At 36.1% G+C, this 24,757-nt stretch overlaps 1 protein-coding gene across 6 annotated transcripts in view; it reads left to right on the top strand.

Moving 5' to 3' along the window:
* Window positions 1-24,757, top strand: part of NEGR1 (neuronal growth regulator 1) — an 841,359-nt gene that overhangs the window by 635,062 nt on the left and 181,540 nt on the right. For all 6 annotated transcript variants that reach the window (XM_042952174.1, XM_042952180.1, XM_042952176.1 and 3 more), the window contains exon 5: window positions 17,592-17,712. In XM_042952174.1, coding sequence (XP_042808108.1) covers window positions 17,592-17,712 — 121 coding nt within the window. The remainder of the gene's footprint in view (window positions 1-17,591; window positions 17,713-24,757) is intronic.

Raw genomic sequence — 24,757 nt, 5'->3', positions numbered from 1 at the left:
ACAGAAGCAGCACATATTACTTCTAACATTCTGGAAATCATCCGTGCTATCTTTTACAAACAAACACATAAATGGTTTCCAGTATACCCAGTGTTCACAGATCAACTCTCTAGTTTATACAACAGTCCCCTTTTATCAGCAGTTTCACTTACCAGGGTTTCAGTTACCCATTATCCACCATGGTCTGGGAGCAGATGATCCTCCTTCTGAGATGCGATCAGAAGGATTTAGTAGCCTAACAGTAGATCACATTGCCTATGTCATTCACCTCACTTCATCTCATCACATAGGCATTTTATCATCTTACCTCATTACAGGAAGAATAACAGTGAGAACAGTATAGGATATTTTTTTAGAGAGAGAAACCACATTCATGTAACTTTTATTACAGTATATCATTATGGCTGTTCTTCTTTTATTATTAATTACTTTTATTAATCTTTTACTGTGCTTAATTCATAAATTAAACTTTACCATGGGTATGTATTTATAGGGAAAAACAAAGTCTACATAGGTTCTATACTGTCCAAGGTTTCAGGCATCCACTAGAGGTGGTAGAATATATCCCCTGTGGATAAAGAGGGACTGTACTAATATCTTGCAATTTACACACAAAGTGAATAAATTGTTTGGACTCATATATATGTTTTAGATTCAACTAATAACAAAGATTTCTAGTCAAAATAAATACTAATTTCCTTAGCAAGTGTATCCATTTATTTGATCTAAGTATAGCCTTTTATGGCTAGAATGTATAATTTTTTTCAGATGTATTTTTAGCTTTAGAGTAATTTTTAGGTGAAAAGGGCCCAGAAATAATCCTATTTCCATATCTCTATGCACTAAAAATTAATTTGTTAAAGAAATTCTTTAAGAAATGTACATTGTTAGGAAATGCCATTGGTATCAATATTTGGCCACACCGTATGAATGTGTTTAAGTATCACTTATGTACTACATGAAAATAATAAACCCATCAACACTGAATGTAACTCATTAGAATTTAACCACATTAAGTTGGAAAAGCCTGGAGTATAAATTTTAGTAAGTTCATAGAATCATAGTATTTCATAGAGTTCATTCATTCATCACATTCAGTTATTCAACAAACTTCTTTAAAGTGTTTTCCATTTTCCTCTTCCTGGGCTAGGTCTTAGAGAAACAAAAGTTTATCACACATTATTGGCCAGTTCCTTATTTCACTAGAGTCCTGAGCTTCTCTAAGAACTATTTCATATATCCTTGACCAATAGCACTGATTAAATTAATGAATAAGAGAAAAGACAATAACTCAGAATAAATATTGAGTCAGTAGATGAAATACGAACATAGAAAAATATCTCCCAATTTTCAAATGCATCTCATTTATGGTAGCTAAAGAAGTAGGGAGTCTTCCTATGATGGGTCCTCATACCAACCTTTCAGGATGCTCTAATAACACCTTGACATGCTACCTTTCCACAGTACTTGGTTTACATAGCGCTTGCTATCCTTTTGGTTTCCATGGAAGCTCTGTTCTCTGTGGTTATCTTTAGTCAGATATCTCTCACATTAAACCGCGGTGAAATCCACAATTCATTTCAGACATCCCATTTCCTCACCAGAACATGAAACAAACTTTCCTTTTCAAGGCAGACCCATGGAGCTCTCTTTGGCTTTGGTATGGAAGAGACTCTGAGCCTGAATGACTTTGGAAAATTCTACAAGTAATAGTCTGGATGATTCCTTAGCACAATATTATCTCCCATCCCCCTCCAATTGTACATAGAATATTTCTCAGCCCCATTGATGACAGACTTGACTATATGACTGTTTTGACTAATGGGCATTACAGATATGACAGAGAGTAAGACACATGAGAGAACTAGATACTGATACATGTCACTAAGTTGTAGTGATTATTTCTTACAGAGTATTATTGTGACAATAGCTAAGTAAAACAGGGCATAAGCCTAAAGTTTATCTGTGCTTTCTTTTTGAGTCACAATATATTGAGGAATATGATAGACAAATAATGCTTGAATGTTTTCTACGACTCAGCTGCCCAGCTATATTGTATTTTAGTGCTGAGTTATGTAGTGCTACCTGTGATACCTTATAACTATAAAGTTAACTATTTAATTTCAGATGATTTATTATAAATCATATCTAAGTACTCTAAGGAATACATTAAATTTAATTACATATATAACATATAAATATAGCACACATTATATATACTATATAAGTATATAAAAATATATTTATTGTATATTAAAAATATATATGCATACACACAGATATATATTAATTTAACTCAGTATGAAGAGATGAGAAAAATATGATATTATTATATAGCAAAACTTATCAAAAACACTAAGGTGATATATTTGCAGACATTACGTTATTCGTTTTGGAGGCACACAGTATTAGAGATTTTACACATACAAATGATAATGCTACAGAAATTTTCTACTCATGAAAGAGAAATAACACTATGACATCTGCCTTGGCTTACAATATGTCACATTTTTGTAATAGAGAATTGAATGGTTGTTTTAAGATTTTATTCATTAGATAGAAATAATATATCTTTTATTTTTTGAGTGCCTACTATGTTCCAGGCACTAACCTAGGATACATCACTGAACAAAACAAGACTGATTCTTCATGGATTATATTTTCCAATGAAGGAAAAGAGGCAATCAGCAAATAAAGAAGTAAATATATACTGTGTCAGGTGGAAATCATTGGTAGAGAGAACAATGAGGATGGAAGGAAGGAGCTGTAGGGTAAGGGAGCAGTATTATCATTTTATATAGACAGAGAAGTCCCTTCAATATGGTAGAATTGGAGCACAGACTGGAAGCAATGAGGATGCAACCAAGAAATGAATATATCTGAGGGTTGAGTATTTTATGCTGAGGAAATACCAAGTATAAAGAACATAAGGTAGGGAATTCTTGGTTGTCCCTATTTCATATGTCTGTGTCCATGTCATATCACGCAGTGTGGCCAGAGAATATTGGGCAAGAAAGAGAGCGGACAGGAATGTGGTCAGAGAATGAGAGAGACGGGGGGGGGGGTGGTGCAGGAGAGTCAGATTGTTTAAGGTTTTGTGGACCACTGTAATGCATTTGACTTGTATTCTGAATGGAAGGAAAAGCCAGGGTGTGGCTGTGTGTAGTAGCAAGATTGAGAATTTGACTTGTTTTATCAGAAACGCTATCGTTCTATATTGAGAATGGCCAATATAGGGAGCAAGGGTAAAAGCAGGGGGACTCCACTTAGGAAACTTCCAATATTTCAAGCCAGAGGTGATGTTGACTTGCCCCAGCATGATAGCTATGGGGTGATAAGGAATGATAAGATGCACTTTAAAGGCAGAATCTACAAGATTACAGTCTCTCAAGACTTGGAAATGTTTTGTAATGACTTTGATGAAATGGCAACAGTAACTGTTCATCAAATGCACAGATAAGCTTTGCAGGATGAGAGCAATAAATAGTGAGGAATCTACTGATTTTGACCTAAGAGGCAGTAAATAAGATTGAGATTATAAGGAGGGTATCAGCTGCATTTGGGGCAAAATATATTTCCGAGCAGAGGAGGAAAGAGCCTAAACATTTTCTCTAATAATTTATTTATGTGCTACTCTTGCTGACATGAAATTTCTTATTTGTCAGTCAGACTCTCCCTTTCCTGACACACCCTTCAGTTGTCAAATTACTTTTGCTGTTAGGCAGAGTTTTCTCATACCACGTTTTATCTAATCATCTTAGGAAGAATGACATTTTTCCCTTGTTAAACATTCTTAGTTCCAAATAAACCTATGCTATTGTTTCTGAAAATTACAGTTTTTCTGCCATCCCTCCTCCCACATCTTTTTATTTCTTTAAGCTACACTATTTGTAGGTAAATGTCTCTCCTACTTTATATCTTCTTATTCTTTTGCTCTTAGTTACCCTTACTGTGTTTGCTCTGATTTGGCTTTCTTTATCCATAAATAGAAGTGTCTAAAACTGTGTTTTTCAAATGGGAGAAAAATTACCTCTCAATTCTACAACTAGTATCACTTCCTGCTCCATTATTTTTCTCCTGTTCATAAGTTCAGAGCGAGTCGATGGATGAAGCACATCTGTTCCACAGTCATGACCTCTGTTTCTTTACTCTTTGAACCGTATAGAAATTCTATAACACTGCAAACTCCAGGATGCAGGTCTGTGCACACAGCTGATTGCCACCTCAAAATACATGGAGAGGTAGAAGTGGTTCAGTTTAATGTTCATTTTCTTACTAGGGAATCTGTGCATATAGTTTTAAAGAATGACAACTCACTTAATACATCTCCTATAGTCTTGCTAGAATTATAACATTTTCCCTCATGCATTTGAGGGCAGTAAACAAGAAGAAATGGGTAGTTTACAACTATATTTCTATGACATAATTTTTTTTTCTTAATTTCCTTTTTTTTTCCTAGCTACTCAAAGCCTTTCTTTTCTCTTCCTCCAAGACAGTATGTTTGGAAAGTAATTCTTTGGAATATATTAGCAATATGAATTATTCATTTTTCAGAATTAAACAATTTTAATAATTGAATTTTAATCAACTTTTTAAATATGCTATTTTAAGATTATTGAAGGCCACGGAAACAAGAAGAAATAATAAACCGTTTAGTCAACTAAGAAATCTAATTCACTGATTATTCTGCGGAGGGCAGAAGTCACATACCACCCCAAGGTCCCCTGGTGCCTTCAGGTTTACTAGTGGGTCCTTGGAGGAAGCTGGCCCTGAAGTCAGAGGGAAATGTGATCTGCTGAGAATTAGCCTAAGGAAAAGTTCCACCAACATTATCCCCATCTATTACCTAGTATATCTTTACTAGTATTTTTTACATTGACTGACTACAAAAATCTTAAATTTATATATATCTAGTTTATTTGTATTCTGAGAGATCATTTCTAATCTTTTGGAAATGTACCATGACTTAAACCATAACAATAAACATAATAGAAGCTTAAATAATATGTCTTGACCGATTAATATAACTAGAAGGTTTTCCCCATGAGAAAAAAAATTCCCAGAATATTTTCATGTTTTAGAAGTAACCTAAAGAGAGCATCTGAACTCTTCTATTCTTTATTTTGGAGGTATTCACTAAAAATAATTTTTATATCAGGAAATTCATAATAGCTTCAACATGAAAAAAATGTATGCAAACATTTAGAGACTCGGAAGGTTTGTACTGATGGGCAACTTGTGTTGCAAGATCATACGTGCTGAGAATAGAGATGCCTTTGGAGAACCCAACTTCAAAATTCTTGCAAACTTGTCCACTGTATCCAAATCAATCACATTCAGCTATAATTTCAGCATGACTGACAACAGAGAAGAGATCAAATCATGAATAAAGTCTAAAGAAAGAAAGTTTGGTGAACAGCTAAGAAAACAGTGAACCATTTAATTCCTATTGATACAGCTGGTGGCCCAATAAATCTCAGACATATTTTACAGTGGATGCATCACTGAAGTGAGCATTGCTGACTATAAGAGGACAGCTACTTCAAGCTGTAATTTCACTACTGCTGACCCTTGCCAAAAGCATGATGTGAATGAATTCTGCCTAAGCACCAACAAACTCCTCATTATATAACCCTTTTATCTCCTTACTGTTCTTTTATCTACTTATTCATGAGTCACAGATAACCCAACCATCCATCTTTCAACAGCCTCTAACAGATGTACCCTCATGATCAGCACAATATCAGACCACTCACACCACAATATATATGACTGACGAAAGCTTAAGTATATTTAACCCTCTTGAAAGAGTTATAGCATTAAACCAGGAGTTTAGAAAAAGAATCCCATATGTTGTAGTTTTAAACAATGAACAGATTTTTCTCTTTGTGGGTTTAGGGGACTAGTGCAAGGTCCTTTACCAACGCCCCTAAAATCAGATTTAATATGCACTTATATATCTTAGCTCTGGAATATTTTACAAAATGGTTTGCTTGTTATGCACCTGTGCAAACATAAGGGAATCAGAGACCACAGCTTAGTACACTGAGATGGATATTGAACCTTTAATAAAACCACTGAAGTCAATCTTATGTGAAATTCATGTGAATTTAATGTGAAATTCCACTTTTCATTGTCTTTCTTGTGAAAGAGAAAATGATCTCATCATAAGCTTAACTGAATCGATACATTGATCTTTTATATGCCTTAACACATAATGTATGTCCACAATTGCCTATCTTTCTAGAAAGAACACCTTTGTGTTCCATACACTTTTGATGTTCTATCACATTATTGAACCTAAGCCTCTTACTTTTTGGTCATTGAGAAATTATACAAGGTCTATCACAAATGCCTTTCAAAGAAAATTTTCTTGGTTAACTACAATTATAAGTTAGGGAATAGATGAAATTCTGGGAGACTAAAAAGTGATACTGGTCCATGGGGCACCTGGCTGGCTCAGTCGGTTCAGAGTCGGACTTTGGCTCAGGTCATGATCTCACAGTTTGTGGTTCGAGCCCACTTCAGGCTCAGAGCCTGGAGCCTGCTTCAGATTCTGTGTCTCCTTCTCTCTCTCTGCCCCTTGCCCGATCACACTCTGTGTCTCCTTCTCAAAAATAAATAAACTTTAAAAAATTATAAAAAAAAAAAAGTGATACTGGTCTGGCCTTTAATTAAATCAGTCACATGCTTGCCGTTCTAAGACAATGAATGTTTTAAAAATTAGTTCCCTTTCTATCCATATCTTATCATGATCTCATGTTTTAAAGGGAGCAAGACTGTGATATCCTATTCACTAGTAATAATACCTGTTTAAAAATAATTAATGTTATTATTGGCTGCTAACTCAGTGCAAAGCACTAGGGTAAGCACTTTTCATGATGTTGTATGGTTTTTTTTTAATTATTTTAAATCCAGTATAGTTAATACACAGTGTTCTGTTAGTTTCAGTTGTACCATATAGTGATTCAACAATTCCATATATTACTCAGTGCTCATCAAAATAAGTTTACTTTCTACTCTTAATCCTTTTCACCTATTTTACCCATCCCCCCCTTCCACCTCCCCTCTGGTAACCATCTGTTTGTTCTCTATAGTGCAGAGTCTGCTTTTTGGTCTCTCTCTCTCTCTCTCTCTCTCTTTTGTCTTTGTTCATTTGTTTGATTTCTTAAATTCCACATATGAGTGAAATCATATGGTATTTGTCTTTCTCTGACTGGCTTATTTTGTGTCGCATTATACTCTCTAGCTCCATCCATGTTGTTGCAAATGGCAAGATTTCTCTCTCTCTCTCTCTCTCTCTCTCTCTCTCTCTCTCGTTAAATATTATGTCATTGTATATATAGACCACGTCTTTATCCATTCATCTGTCTGTGGACACGTGGGCTGCTTTCATTATTTGGCTAGTTTTAATAATGCTGCAATAAACGTAGGGGTGCATATATCCCTTTGAATTAGTGTTTTGGTGTTCTTTGGGTAACTACCCAATAGTGTGATTCCTGGATTGTAGGATTATTCTATTTTTAATATTTTTTAAGTTTAGTTATTTATTTTGAGGGAGACAGAGATAGTGCAAGTAGATGAGGGGCAGAGAGAGAGGAGAGAGAATTCCAAGCAGGCTCCATGCTGTCAGTGCAGAGCCCGATGTGGGGCTCGAACTCACAAACTGTGAGATCATGACATGAGATGAAACCAAGAGTCAGACAGTTAACCAACTGAGCCACCCAGGCACCCCTCTATTTTTAATTTTTTGAGGAACCCCAAACTGTCATCTACAGTGGCTGCACCAGGTTGTATTCCTACCAACAGTATAGGAGGGTTCCTTTTTCTCCACATCCTCAACACTTATTTTTTCTTGAGTTTTTTATTTTAGCTATTCTGACAGGTATGAGGTGATATGTCATTGTGGTTTTGATTTGCATTTCCTTGATGATGAGTATGTTGAGCATCTTTCCATGTGTCTGTTGGCCATCTTCTTTGGAAAATGTCTGTTCATGTCTTCTGCCCATTTTTTAATCGAATTATTTGTCTTTATGGGTGTTGAGTCGTATAAATTCTTTATGCATTTTGGACACTGACCCTTTATCAGATATGGCATTTGCAAATATCTCTCCCCATTCGGTACGTTGTCTTTTATTTTTGTTGGTCATTTCCTTTGCTGTGCAGAAGGTTTTTATTTTGATTAAAGCCCAATAGTTTGTTTTTGCTTGTGTTTCCCTTGCCTCAGTAGACATATCTAGAAAAATGTTGTTACGGCTAATGTCAGAGAAATTACTGCCTGTACTCTCTTCTAGGATTTTCATGGCTTCAATTCTCACGTTTAGATTCTTAATCAATTTTGAGTTTATATTTGTGTATGGTGTGAGAAAGTGGTCCTGTTTCATTCTTTTGCATGTAGCTATCCAGTATCCCCAACACATTTTAAAGAGACTGTCTTTTTCCCATTGTATATTCTTGCCTCCTTTGTTGAAGATTAATTGACCATATAATTGTGGGGTTATTTCTAACCTTCCGTGAAGTGTTTTGTGTTGTCTATACAACAATCCTATGAAGTAGGCACTATTTATTTTACAGAGGAGAAAACTAGGATTTAGAAGGGTTAAATAACTCAGAGAATGAATGTTACAACCACTTTTGTTTGACTGAAAAGAAAAAACCTTTTCACTGCACTATTTCCTGACTGTGTAAATGTTTAAGGTCTTGAGGAGTCTGGAAGTACATTACAAACTGTACTATTTTCATCCCCTGTGAAAACTGAGCAGAGGTGTGATTCAATGTGAAAGTCCTTTAGGTCATGAAGATTAGTTTTCAATTATATTTCAATAGTTTCATTTTTTAAAAAATCTGACTAGATAAATTATTTTAAAATGTTCTCTTAACAATAACATGGAGTTCTCAGCTTTCTTTAGAATCAAATTAGTCCATAAGGCAAGGACATATTTGCTTCATGGGAAGGGTTTATTGACCTTGTGATCCATTTCTGTGAGATCTATGACAGCCTTTGAAATATTGCCATTATTTCTTACCTTACGGTGAAACCTATCTTCAAGGAAGAAATTTTTCAACTATCATTATTCACATCTGTAACAATTGTGTATTCAGCACATCCTATATATTGTGTTCTCTAGTATGTACTGGGTACCTTAAAATTTTTTTGAAGAGTATTCATTTGACTGAGGCTGCCTTAGTGTAACTCACAAGGTCTAGAATTTAGATCAACATCAATATGATTATTTAGCCCAGTGTTTTCCTATGTAGCTTCTATAGGACAGATTTCCTCATGATTTACTTCTCTTTACTATTCCTCACTCTTCTTTATTGTTGTGACTATTTAATACAGCACCTTCCTCATTTTGTCCATCATTTTGAGGGAGTGGGATGGTGTCAATTTGTTTGCCACTGGAGCTATGAAGTTTCTTTTGAACTACCTCAATTCACTAAGGCTATTGAAATAATTCTTGGATTCACTCATCTTTTTGATAATAAGACTCTGTACAAAACCAAAACTCCCATTGAGAATGACAAGGGAGGAAGAAGGTCTTTGTGGCTATTGTCATGTAACTAAGAAAACTTGAATCTTGATTAGGCTTACTGGGTGCCAAGTGCAAAGGTTCTGTTGCTTGCACCTGCAGAGCCTGGAGTTTTGGATGAAGAACCTTTAATTATCTTCATCCTGAAATGACTGGCTAAACAATGAATGGAAGTAATCCCACTGAGTAAATGAAAAGGGAAGACTCCTCTTTTATGAGCATCTAATCACACAGGTGTTAAATACCCCTTCTTGACCCTTTCACTGCTGGCTTTTCCCAACATCTGTTCTTTGCTGTTCCTCACATCTGTTAATAACATTTCTCTAAAATTGATTTGTTTCAGTATGCAATTGCTTCAGCTCACAGCCGTATGCGATTTGATACAAGAATGGTATGCCTACATTTCAGCGGTGCACACACATTTGTCTATTCCAAAGGATGCCATTGTACTTATGAAATTGAGAGGCTCAGGTAGTCACCCTCTCTGCTACTTTGGTATAATTGAAAGAAGTTACATCTGAGCAAAACAAAAACTGTCTTCATGGAAATAAAAACAGTTCTAGAAACACAAATGCATGCAGAGGCCCACATTTACACTCCCATTCCCTAAAAAAAAAGCAGCATACACTCCTGGGTCAGGGCCAAAATTCACAGAGTAATGGAGTGTGATGGTAAAACAAGTAAGTTCTGGAAGCAGTCATTTAGATTTTAGCATTTGGTTATCTCTTCTAGGAAGGGCCCAATATGCTTCCTTAAAACACAGAACATTTTTTGGTAGAAAATAAGTATTTTATACAACTTAGCTAAGCATACTTATAATTCATTATTATAGCTCCAGTTTGAGACTTAATTAATCATAATTGTTGTGAGGTATATATTTCTGGCAAATAAGCAACTATATACCATACTATGATGCAATTAATTGAGGCCTTTTCCTCACATAAAATTCCTGAGTACATTACAACTCATGAGCACATAGAAACCTGTTGAACCAGGGATGATTTGACCTGAAAGTAATGAATCATGTAATATAGGATGTGAACTAGACCTTACACATCTACTAGTGCCACTATCCAACATACCCAGAATGTCTCCCAAGAAATATTAAACCCACAGTACTCCAGAATACAGTTCCTTATACAAAACCTTATACAATTGCATGGTCTCATAAGTTTGGGAAAAACTTCATACCCTACAATATTCATAACGCATACATGCACATCAGTCTCTGAGATGTGCTCTAGAAAAGAAACCTGCTGGGTATAATCAGACATTTCTGTGGCCATAGAACTCTTTTATTTACACAAAATAATAGGGTTCAGAATGAGATAAACTTGGAATTTCACTACAAATGCCTTGTCACTGCCAGTTAACTAAAATGAGTTGACTCAGGTCCAATGTGACCAATGATCTATTTAATTAAATTTTCTCTCAATTCCTTCCTTTTTTATGGATTGGCCAATGACTTTCTCATCATCCTAAAAATTACTGCAACAGCCTCCTAGCTGTTCTGCCTGTTTCCCCTCATGCCTCTCTACAGACCATGATCCATTCAGCGGCCAAAGAATATTTATAAAATATTAATCAAATGATTGTCACTCTGCTCAAAATCTCCAAAATCTCATCTCCTTAGAAAAAAATTCAGAGGCTTTACCATGGGTTACCAGACTCTACACAACCTGAGCCCCAGCTGCCTGCCCAATCTTCCCTTCTGATTCTTCCTCTCACTTATCTGCTTAAACTGTGATGACCATTTAAACCTGTTAAGTATGTTTCCACCTCAAGCATACTCTCAATTCAAATCTTTTCCATTTTCTATTTCTTTTTATTGTAATAACTTACTATATATTACCACATGATTCCTTTTCTCACATCATGCAATTCTCTGTTCAAATATTGCCTTATCAATAAGGACCTTTATGACTGCACCATATAAAACAACACATCTTGATATTACGTTTTTCTTTTACTCTGCTTAATTTCCATCTTAGCTCATACAACTTTCTTACTATTTATTTATTTATTTATTTACTTTTTAATTTACTTTTTGTACGTGTGTGTACAGGCATACACATACACACACCCTTCAAAAATGTTAGCCCTATGAGGCCAGAAATATGACTTATTTTCATTAACATGGTCCCTAATAAAAATATTTGTTTAATTGATAAAGTGATGAAAAATAGATAGGTGGATAAATCCACTTCTTCTTGAACAGTTATTTTTAAAAGAGGTAGAATAATGTGAATAAAGGTTCATCTGTGTCCCCAAGAAAAATCAATAAATAGAGCCTTCTATGTTAAGTGTATAATTTTTAACCCCCAAATGAAATCTATATGAGACTGCCTTCTCCATATTGATTACCCACAGCCCACAGCCCTTTCATCCTCTAACACACACAAAAAAAAATGTTCTTAGAACTTTTTCTTATGTGCAGTGTTAACTCTGGACTTATTCTTCATGTATGCTTCCAATGACATTTTAGGCATTTTTTTTCCATTTTCAGTGACCATCACAGCAACCTGTGAACCTCTAGACAACAGGATCATGTCCCTTTAACTTGTGTGGTAAAGCACCTAGTGTTGAGCCATATGCACAAACAACTGCATAAAAAGCCTTTTAATGACAAATTAGATTTTATTTCAATTCATTACACATGGGTTTTCAGGCAATGTTCCGGATTTCATGGTTTTGTTTGTAATGAGTCATGGCCCCTTGACAAACAAGAGAGTAATTAAACTAACCGGGTTATCAATAGAAGCTTGTGATGGATCTCCTGTTGCATATGGTTGTTTCATCTTCAGTAATAGTTGGATATCATAAAAGATTATGCCCTCTTAGTGTGACAGGGAGAGAAGGAGAGATTAAAGCCTATGAGAACAAGGGTGGAAATGCAATCCTACCAATGCCTCTCACAGGCAAAACAGCGTCATAATAATGGACAAATAAGTAGGCTTTTATGTATAGATGTATTTTGTATATTTTATTGCCTTTTATGGGAGGATGTGAATCTTTGCTTTATAAAGATAACTAAATTTAGTAAGGAATTTCTTATATGAAAGTGTGTGGATATACATATATTTGTATGTATATGTATATACACACAAACCTACACATATAGACATAGACATATATATGTATATGTGTAATATATTTACATATTTACATATATACTACATATATACATATATAAATGTGCATATGTATCACCTCATAACTATTTCTTCTTCAAATATTTTTGGTAAACATTTTCTTTATTATTTTTCACCAAGTTATTAGCAAGCACTTTAATAAAAATATTTCTTTGCAAGTTTTTTTTCCAGAATTGTAATTGAACTATTACTATTAGGAATAAAAACACCACAGAGAAATGGAGGTGCTGCAATTTCAAAGTGAAGTATCACCCTTAACAGAAAATGATGAATTTGCTAGGGTATTTTTAAAAGGAAAGGCAATGTTCTGTAGTAAGAGTGTTTACAGTTTTCATATTCACTGCATATTGAAAAATCATTAAACTCTGTACTTTTTATTGCTTTCTAAAGAAATCTAAAATATATCCAGAGTGCCCACTTACTCAGGTCATTTGTCTGAATGAATTAGTATTTGCATTTTCAAGGTTGCTGTTGTGTTGACAACTTTCCCATAGTGTTATTTAAAATATATACTATGTTCAAAAGATTGACGGAAAATAAAATATTTATGAAAACAGATATTCATATAAAACTCCTAGAAGATTACATAGGAGAAAATCTAGATGACCTTGGGATGGGTGATGACTTTGTAGCTGCAACACCAAAAGGCATGCACAATCCATGGAAGAAATAATTGATAAGCTGGACTTCATTAAAATTAGAATTTTGGGATCTGTGAAACACACTATTAAAAGTATGAAAAGAAAAGCTACACACCGGGAGAAAAATATTTATAAAAGGCACATCTGACAAAGGACTGTTGTCCAAAATATACAAAGAACTGTTAAAACTCAACAACAAATATACAAACAATCCAATTAAAAAATGGGCCATAGACCTTAACAGACACTTGGCCGAAGATATACGGAGGCAAATAAGTATATGAAAAGATGCTCTGCATCCTATGTCAGCAATGGAATGCAAATTAAAACAATGAGATACCACTATACATGCAGTAGAAAAACCAAAATCTGGAACACTGACAGCTACAAGTGCTGGCAAGGGTGTGGAACAACAGGAGCTGCCATACATCGCTGGTGGGAACACAGAATTATAGAACCATTTTGGAAAACAGTGTGGTGGTTTCTTACAAAACTAAACGTAACCTTATCATATGATCCAATAATTGCACTCCTTGGCATTTAGCCAAAGAATTTAAAACTTAATGTACACAAAAACTTGTGCATGGATGTTTATAGGAGCTTTATTTATAATTTCCAACTCAGAAGCAATCAAGATTTTTTTTAGTAAGCAAATGGATGAATAAGCTGTGGGATGTCCAGATGATGGAATATTATTCAATGATAAAAACAATTGCTCTATCAAGCCATGAAAAGACATGGAGAAAACTTAAATGCATATCACTAAGTGAAAGAAGCCAATCTGAAAAGGTTACATACTCTATGATTGCAACAATTTAATATACTGGAAAATGCAAAACTTTGGAAACAATGAAAAGATCAGTGGTTTCCAAGAGTGGAGGGGTGGTAGAGATTAATACAGCACAGAAGATTTCTAGGGCAGTGAAAATTATTTGTATGATATTATAATGATTGTTATATGTCATTATGCTCTTGCCTAAATCCATAGTATATACAACACCAAGAGTGAAATCTAATGTAAACTATGGATTTTAGGTGATAATGATGTGTCAATGTAGGTTCATCAACTATAACAAATGTACTGCTGTGGTGTAGAGGGTGTCAATAACAGAGAGGCTATGCATATATTGGGGCAAGGAGTAAACGGAATATCTCTGTACCTTCCACTCAGTTTTGTGTGAACTGAAAATTGCTCTAAGAAATACGGGGCACCTGTGGCTCAGTCAGTTAAGCATTTGACTCTTGGTTTCAGCTCAGGTCATGATCTCACAGTTCATGAGTTCGAGCCCCACATCAGGCTCCACACCATGCTTAGGATTCTCTCTCTCCCTCTCTCTGCCCCTCCCCTGCTTGTGCTCTCTCTCCCTCAAAATAAATAAGCTTTTTTAAAAAAAATTTTGTTAGTGTTTATTTATTTTTGAGAAAAAGAGACAGAGTGGGAACAGGAGACGGCCAGAGAGAAAGGGAGACACAGAATCTGAAGCAGGCTACAGGCTCTCAGCTGTCAGCACAGAGCCCAGTGTGGGGCTTGAACCCACGAACCATGAGATCATGACCTGAGCCAAAGTCAGACGCTTATCTAACTGAGCCACCCAGGTGCCTCAATAAATAAACTTTTAAAAAATCACACATGCATAAAACTTCTAATGTTTCTCTCCCAAATTCACTGACTTACTATCTTACCCATCTCAGACAATAGGTATTCTAACTTTGCAGTTAAACCCAATGAAGTCACCGTGGACTCCTCTCTCATATTTTAAGTCTGTTAGGGAAATCTTATTGGCTTCAACTTTACAATAGACTCTAAAGCCAATTACTTTCACTACCTTTAGTGCTACCACCCTAGTCTGAGCTGCCAACATCATTGCCTTGCATACTGCAACAGTTTCCTACTAGTGTTCAGCTTTCCTCCTGTCCTCACTATGGTCTTTTCTCAAGACAGCAGCAGCCAAAATACCTTTGAAACTAAAGTCAGATTCTATCTCTCTTCTATAGTAATTCACCATTTCACTCAGAGGAAAGCCAAGTCTTTAAAATGGCCCTCAAAGTCCACCTGAGCTTCCATCCTTTGGTCCCATGTATCAGGGTTCTCCAGAGAAACAGAACCGATGTATGTATGTATGTATGTATGTACACACACACACGCACACACACACACATCTATATCTAAAAACCTATAGATATCTAGATAGGTAGATATACACATACATATTTACACATACCTACACATACACACACACACAAAGAGATTATATTATGAGGAATATCTCACGTGATTATACAAACTGAGAAGAGCCCCAAATTGCTGTCTACAAGAAAAACCCAGGAAAGTCACTGTATAGTTCAGTCCAATCCAAAAGCCTGAGATTTGGGGGAGCCAATGGTGTAAATCTCAGTCCTAGGAAAGGAGACCGATGTTTTAGCTCAAGCAGTCAGGCAGAGAAGGGGTGAATTCTCCTTTCCTCTCCCTTTAGTTCTACTCATGCCTTCAATGGAATATATTATGTGCACCCAATTGGGAGAGGGCCGTACACTTTACTGTGTCCACCAATTTGAAGGTTACTTCCATACAAAAGCAGGCACACCCAGAAATAATGTTTCGCAAATAGCTGGACACTGTGACCAAGTCAAGTTGGCAGCAATTAACCATCATCACACTCTATCTCCTGAAAATCTCCCTTCTTTCTCTTTGCTTCAGCCACACAGATATCTTTGGTACTTTTCAAACAAACCAGGCTTGCTTCAGCCTCGGGGCCTCACTGCAAGCTGTTCTCTCATCCTGGAAGCCTTTTTCTATGGATAGCCACAGGGAAAACTCACTCATCTACATCTAGTTTTTGCTTAAATCTCACTTTTCTTGATGAATCCTCCTCAGATTACCCCACATAAAATTGCAATCCATGCCTTGCTCTAATTCCTCTTATCTTGCTCTAATTTTTTAAACCACTTTCTTATCACCTTCTAACATTGTATTTAAATTACTTATTTATTTTATTTGCTGCTTGTAGTGTATCTTCCCATCCCTCCCTTCATCTAGAATGTAAACTTCATCATGTCAGGGAGTTTAACTGCTTTGTACCTTGAGAAATGTTAGGCGTATATTGATAGCTCAACAACTATTTAATGAATAAAGGAGTGGCTGTATGGGGTGCCTGGGTGGATTAAGCAACTGACTCTTGATTTTGACTCCGGTCATGATTTCACAGTTTGTGAGACGGAACCCCGCGTCAGGCTTCACATTGACAATGCAGAGCCTGCTTGGGGTTCTCTCCCCCTCTCTCTGCCCCTTCCCTGCTCTAGCTCTCTTTCAAAGTAAATAACCTTTCAAAAAATAAAGGAGTGACTATGCTACAAAGAATCTTTTTATGCATCATTTTGTGTGCTTTGATCTCTGAATATGCAAATATGAACCAGACACCCTGCCTTCAAGCAGCTAACAAGAAAGTCTGACATATCCATAAATAATAACAATACAAGATAGAAAGTATACATTATACATTATGAGAGATTTAAATCTACTATTCAGGGAAGGGGGGGCTATTTTCAACCAGAGCAACAGGAAACAGCATGGAGATACCTAATTGGGCCTTGAATTTGTAGAAATGGAAAAGAATAGCATTCCAGGCAGAAGAAACAACCCCCCCCCAAAAAAAATCACTAATGTGCTAAAGCACAGGGAGTAAGCAGAAAAAAGCACAGAATAATGAAAGAGTTCAGGCTTTGAGTCAATATACCTAAATCAATATGCCAATATTATAGCCAAATCCTGCAGCTAAGTAGCTATGTGACCTTAGACAAATTATTTAACCTCTCTGAGCTTCAGTTTTCATATTTATGGTTTTGGGATAATACCATCCAGCTTAGAGTTTACTGTGAGGAAATCGTGAAAATAAAGCAGCAAGCCCAGTGACTGGCTCCTAGTGATCACTCAATAAATGAGAGCTATTATGGGAGTGTAGTTTGACTGGAGTACAGATGAAGTGTTCCCCTCAACAATGCCATTTTTCCAACAGGAAGCATGGCCAAAATGTATTGCATTTACTCTGCACTTCTTGGGAACATTCATCTATTGTCCAACGTGAAAAATGAAGCTGAAAATGACTAGTCTTGTATTAGAAGCATAAAACACTGAAGATGTGATGCATTGGCCTATCAGGCATAAGATTGCTTTGAATATAGAAGGAATAAAAATATATGTGTGTTATATTTCTGCTGAAGATTAGTTTTACTTACCCACCAGTTTCTTTGTTTGTTTGTTTCTTTTTCAGTTGCTCCTACAATTCAGGAAATTAAATCTGGCACCGTGGCCCCGGGACGCAGTGGATTGATAAGATGCGAAGGTGCAGGTGTGCCGCCTCCGGCCTTTGAATGGTACAAAGGAGAGAAGAAGTAAGGACTTTTTGATTATTACTGTGTTTCAAGCACTTTGAGCTAATGTGTTTGTGTTTCAGATGCTTACTTCAAGCCATTTCTTTAACTGGCTTGAATGATTCTCAGCAGCCTCCTCACAGGCAGGCAAACTGAAGGGACCCACATGGGAGGGATGAGTAGCTAATAGCATCTAGAAGAAATGTCCACTTTGGTTTTATAGGATCTCAGAAATGCCTGAAAATCCCACATTACTGATGCATTTCATTTCTTCCCTTCTTTTCTGAACCAGAACACCATTGCTCTTGCTGGCAGCCATGTTTACTTGGAAAGTAAACTAGCTTTTAAAGGACTTGGGCACAGCTTCCATGAGTGCACTCCAAAAGCAATCGGAGCTGAGCTGCTGCCTCTGCCTGGCTTCCTTGATAAGTCTCAACCCTTTCACCTGCCTTACTCTCCCACAAGGCATTTTAACATTTCATTTTACAGAACACTGTGTTTTAGATATTCTATCACTAAAGGGCCTGTAGAGGAGATAAAATACATAGTTAAAGGACTAACCAAGGGGATTTTAGGGTTACTGTAACTTTAGCTCTATATGATTGTCCCCTTGAGGAGCCCCAGGAAAAACCTTGACAAGAGCTATTGAACAAGAGAAGACAGGACTTGACTACTTTCTCTTTACTTTCAACCAGTAGGCTCATTCAGACTTCTTCAGCTGCTCTTATCAAGCCATCAAAGAAGAGTGGGACCCCTGTGGGTTAACTGGAAGATGTAATGCAGAGGGGAGGATATTATCTATAATATATATTTTTTGCTTCAAAACTAGGGAGGAACATGTTCAAGAAAATGTTAGATTGGACCATATGAAACTGCCATTTATAGCCAAAAAAGCTGAATATTGGCAATTCTGTACTGTTTGACATATATGCATGGGGTTTACTTATACCATCGCTCATGACTAATTACAGCTAAATGTCTGAACTGAAAACTGGTGAAATGACATTATGAGCTTAGATATTGCCATAATGGATGACACTGGATGTGACATAAGCAGCTATTTTTTTTTCTTAAACTGTAATCAAAAGAGGATTTGTAGAAGACCTTCTCCCTCTTCAACAGCAGCCTTAACAATAAAGGATATCCCCATAACTATCTCATTTGACCCGAATAACTGGCTCTGCTTTTATCTAAAATTGTTTGCAACTATTTTTATGCAGCCTCTTTCACAATTTGGTGTGTTCCATTTTTAATTCTTCTTACTAATTAACGTTTTTACTAATTCTAAATCTACGTCTTTGTAGCTTCATAGAAGCCCCGTATTTTTATATACTTAGAAGTAGATAAACTGGGTCTGTGGTCACCCTGGCCCTACTGTACAATATTGTATATCAACCAATATAACCTTTCTCAGATTCTGATAATCCAGATTGAGAAGCTTCCAGTTTGTGATTATCTATATAGACAAATATCTAGAAGAACGGTTCCAAATCCTCGAAAGTTATGAAACCCTTTGTTCAAATATTATCTTATATGGAAGCCCAGTAAGTAATATCTATGAAAGCAGGACTTCTCTGCTAGATGTGGGATGAATAGAATTTCAATTCCATCTGCTCAGAACCCTCCCTTCTAACAGACTGTCCTTGCAAGGGCCTCCCCCAAATCCCTGGTACTCCACAAAGCACAATTTAAATAATGACAAACTATTTAGTATAGCTTTCAAAGTCACTGTTGAACCTGTCATACCTTTCTTACAGGCTAATGGAATTATCCCTAGTAGTACATGTGAGAGCTCCTTTGTTAAAGTTTTTTTGGTTTCTAGTATTGTGTGAAATCATGTCCTGAATTTTTTTTTCTGTTTCTCTCTTTTCCTTTCCTAAATTCAGAAACCATTGTCATAAAAGGCTACAATAATCCTTAGTCCACTTTCTTGGCCTATAGCAAAAACAGCAAAGGACCCATTGGTGTCCGTAGTCATAGCTTCAGTGATTTTTTTCCCTACTGGAAAGATGGACTATAGCTTTCATTACATTTTCAAAGGAGTTTAGAACCACTGCTAAAAAATAGTGGATTGATTCTCCCCAATCAATGCCCTTTCCCAACACACTCACACACCTAGAGAAAATCTGGGAGCTGTGAAAATCAGATGCACCTGTCAAAGGCAAACACACTTTGGTTTCAGAGTGAAGTGCACATTTGTCATTTGTTCAGGTTATATTTAAGGAAATACCCAAATTACCAAATCCCACTGAGTATATAAATTCCCCTCAAAATTACCATAAAGCAAATTTGAGAATGTGTGCAGAGTAGGAAAGGGAAGGCTTCTAGTTGCTGAATGATGGTTGTTACACTCCCTGAGTAGGTTTACCATGCTATCTTCTGGGCCCAGGCCATTCAAATATTTATCTCATTAAAATGAAAAACTATGCATGTAAAAAGCACCTGCTGTTTGACAGGCAGGGTTCTAAATTGTTAACAAAAATTAGCCCGATTTATTTTCACAACAAACTGATAAGATAGATACTATTATTATTCTCACCTTTTGCTTGGGGAAAACCAAAGCAAGGAGTGTTTTTAAGTCATTTGCACAAAATCAGACAGTTAGTGACAGATCTGGGAATTGAACTCAAGAAGTCTTGCAAATCTTCATGCAGAGTCCATGCACCTAGTATAGGTCATGGCACTTCAGAGACTATTAAAAATAATTTGAAATGTCAATACTAAATGGCAGGGGTAAAGGCATTGCAGGTCATTTGTGAATTAGCAAAATAAAAGACTGCACATACAAACAGTCAGACTTTCTGAGTTTATTTAGTCAAAGACACAGAAATAATGGAGTCAAGGTAGACACACAGAGAAGAAACAGATAGAGCACATTTCCGAGCTGTTTTCTTGACCTCAGGGTCACTAACAGAAACATGAAGCTGTCAGAGACCCTGTCAGAGTGTAGCAGAGTTTTTACAAGATCTGGAGAAGTTTTGTTTCCTAGAGATCTCCTATAGTTGGAGCTTACAAAAATATTCAGAAATAACTTACTCTTTCAGGTCTACTTAAGAGAATGTTTATAAAAACTCATTTCTTTTAAATTAAGATCTTCAAAGCCAGATCTTCATTCAAATAAAATACAAATAAACACAAGCAAATTGAAAAAAAAAAAAGTCAGTACCTCAACATCCCTAGTCCTATCTCTACCTATAGTTCTTCCACATCCTATAAAATCCATTTCTGTGTGCTGAGAATAATCTAAAAACCTTTAAAAAAACTGCAAAATAAAGCACAATTTAAAGAAAAGAAGGAAACAAACGCTTACTGAGGACAAATCACTTTCTAGGTTCTTTAAATTCTTTTATCTCACTTATTCTTCAGACGTCTGTGAGACACAATTTATTGCCCTCAATTTACCAATGACAGAAGTGAGACACAGGAGACTTAACCTGCCCAAGAGCATTCAACTTAAAAGATGCCATCAAGACACATTTTATTGTTAACCTTTCAGCCCACATTGTTTCTGTTGTATACAGTGCCACTCTTAGTTATCTATTGCTAAATAACAAATTATCCCAAAACTCAGCATCTTAAACCAGTAAGCATTTATTATCACAGCTTCTGTGGATCAGAATGGGAGCAGCTTAGCTGGATAGTTATGGCTCAGGGTCTCTCATTAGGTTGCAGTCACGTGTCACCTGGCACCGGTCATCTGAAGGCTTGACTAGAGCTAAAGGATCTGCTTACATGCCCAGCAAGTTAGTGCTTGTTATAGACAGAGGGCTTCAGTTAATCACCACATGGACCTCTTAATAGAGCTGTTTGACTGTCTTCTTGACATGGTAGTTGACTTTTTCCAGAGCTAGTGGTCCAAGAGAGAGCAAGGTAGAAGCTGTTTATGACCTAGTCCCAGAAGTTATGTTCTGCCATTCAGTAATATCTTACTGGTTACACAGAGTGACCCTATTCAATGTGGAAGGGGCAAAATGGGGACATGAATACCAAAAATTGAGAATCATCAGATACTATCTTCAAAATAGCTTCCACACTGTCTCCCTCATGGTTGACATGGATGGAAATTAAAAAAAACAAACAAAACTATATTTTTTTTAAATTTTTTTTAACGTTTATTTATTTTTGAGACAGAGAGAGACAGAGCATGAACGGGGGAGGGTCAGAGAGAGGGGGACACAGAATCCGAAGCAGGCTTCAGGCTCTGAGCTGTCAGCACAGAGCCCGACGTGGGGCTCAAACTCACAGACCGCGAGATCATGACCTGAGCCAAAGTCGGCCGCTCAACCGACTGAGCCACCCAGGCGCCCCCCAAAAAACTATATTTTATATGAGACATATTAGCCATTTGACATTTAGTTTATTGCACTGTTTAGATAAGCATCATGAGAATGACTAAAGTTATATACTTGTTATTAAAATATTATTCTTTGGTATAAAATGGTTATATTTTTTAACACTATAGGCTCTTTCAGCACACCTGGCAGGTACAGTGCTCACAGATTTAGTTTTACTCCATATACATTTTAGTATTGGGAAAATCAGAGTTCAGAGCTCAATTATATAGAAAGCCAAAAATATTAACTTATTTTCTTGATAATAGAGAAGATTGATAAAAAGAAATAGACTCCTTATATCCAGTGGAAGGGTATTTTCAGAATAGGCAAAGTACTATTAAGCAAATAATGTCTTTGATGACATGAAATTAAATTAATCTATGACTTGAAAACAGTATATTTATTTAAGATTAAGACTAAAAACATAAAGTAAATTGCAATGGACCAACGTTTAAATAGATATTGCAGAAACATGGGTTTCGCATCATTTTGTGAAGATGGCATTACCATCGTGTTTTAGATCAGTGATGTAGGCAGTGGTCCACAAAATTTTTGGAATATATATCCCTATAAGTAAAATTTAAAACTTAGCAAAAACTAAGTATATGCATACTTATTTGTAAATTGTATGCATTTTTGAAGTATATTGCAATATATATTGCAAACATTAAATGACCTAAAACAGATAAAAGTTAAAAGATGAGATACAATTATAACATAAATGGGCATTCTATTATTTTCTTCTTATAATCCAACAGATCACTTTGTATCCAACTTGGAGTACTTTCCCTCCATTTTGGAGACTCTTATAAAGTATGTTAATTTAAAATAAGGAATTTTCAAGGGCAATTTTAATGCCATGCATATTTTACCCTACATGCTAGCTTTGTAATCTTATAACACATGTAACTGGCTGTATACTATCTTGCCCATTGCTCACATAATCCTAGCTAGATTATGCCTGAGGAAAAAAAAAAACTATCTCACAAAGGTAAAATGAGTCACTGAAGGGAAGTAAAGTCTAATTTTCAGGAAACCTTGGTGGGTAATGAATATGTTTATGGAGTTGGTAGTGATGATTTCACAGGTGTATACTTAACCCAAACTCATTGAGTTGTACAGATATATATGTCTGTATATATTTAATGTGTATATATATATATATATCAATATATATTTAATATATATATATATATATATATATATATAATACCTCAACGAAATGATCTTAAAAACAAAAACACACCAACCCATAATTTCCTGAGTCATGTCAAGATATCCATTTTCTCTAGATTTATACCATAACTTTGATTATTAAGAGACTAGAGGGGCAACTGGGTGGCTCAGTTGGTTGAGCATCCGACTTCAGCTCAGGTCATGATCTCATGGTTTGTGGGTTCGAGCCCTGCGTTGGGCTCTGTGCTGACAGCTCAGAGCCTGGAGCCTGCTTCAGATTCTGTGTCTCCTTCTCTCTCTGCCCCTCCCCCACTTGTGCTGTGTCTCTCTCTGTCTCTCAAAAATAAATAAATGTAAAAAAAATTTTTAAAGAAGAGACTAGAAATGTTAATTCATTTTCTCTCTCTCTTTCCCTTTCTCTCTCTCTCTCTCTCACTCTCTCTCTCTCCCCTCATTTGCAAAGCCATTTTCATAAGATTAAGCAGTTGCATATTTTGATTTAGAAGGGTACTGGAAATAACTTCATTACCACTCCATGTTAGAAATAATCTTCCCTGCTTACCTGAGATTTTAACAAATGTGCATTGAGCACTTAACTGTGATGTAATTTGAAGACTGAAAAGGAAGTAAGTTCCTGCATTGAAGAAACTTGTGTTTCTAGTGTTATTTCTCTATCTATCTACCTATCTATCTATCTTTAATTTTATTCTGATGATTTTTCACTCTTTTTAGTTCATAACCCAAGTCTTATCAATACAATTTGGTTGCCCCTGTGATGATTTTATTAACCAAGACCAGGGAAGTAAAAGATAAATATATGAAATAAGTGAGAGCATTTCAACTGCTGGGAAACGGAAGACACATAACCATAAGACATACATACAAATTATTACATTTAAAACTTTGGGCCAGTCAAACAGAATTGAAAGTGGGCTATTCCAGTTTGCATTCCCTGACTTAGAGTTTACAGTTAATCATAAAAATCACCAAAATGAAATAAGTTCCACATAAGAAGATCCTAAGGGAGCCTAAGTCAAGTCCTTGAAAGTGCACAGCAAGGGTCCATTCAGCTCAAATCAGAATATTAACAAATGCTTCAGGGAACAGGTAGCTTTTGTGCTTGATACCAGAGAACAGTATTTCTAAACATTGCAAGGAGTCAAGAAAAATCATAAGAAAGGAAAGAACATAGTCAATGTTATATAAGCATTGTGCAGAGAGGTTTTATTATTCCCTGGGGTACAAGATGTGAAATCAGGTGTAATAGGAGGTAGGGTTAGAAATGCACGCTGGGGGGTGCCTGGATGGCTCAGTCGGTTAAGCGTCAGGCTTCGGCTCAGGTCATGATCTCGCAGTCTGTGAGTTCGAGCCCCGCGTCGGGCTCTGTGCTGACAGCTCAGAGCCTGAAGCCTGCTTTGGATTCTGTGTCCCCCTCTCTCTCTGCCCCTCCCCCACTCATGCTCTGTCTCTCTCTGTCTCAGAAATAAATAAACATTAAAAAAAATTAAAAAAAAAAGAAATGCACGCTAGGGCAAGACTTGGAGCATTTTAAATGT

Source organism: Panthera leo, chromosome C1, assembly GCF_018350215.1.
Source record: "Panthera leo isolate Ple1 chromosome C1, P.leo_Ple1_pat1.1, whole genome shotgun sequence".
Taxonomy (NCBI): Eukaryota; Metazoa; Chordata; class Mammalia; order Carnivora; family Felidae; genus Panthera; species Panthera leo.
Note: the sequence above shows the minus strand (reverse complement) of the source record. Positions and strands in the feature narration are given on the sequence as shown.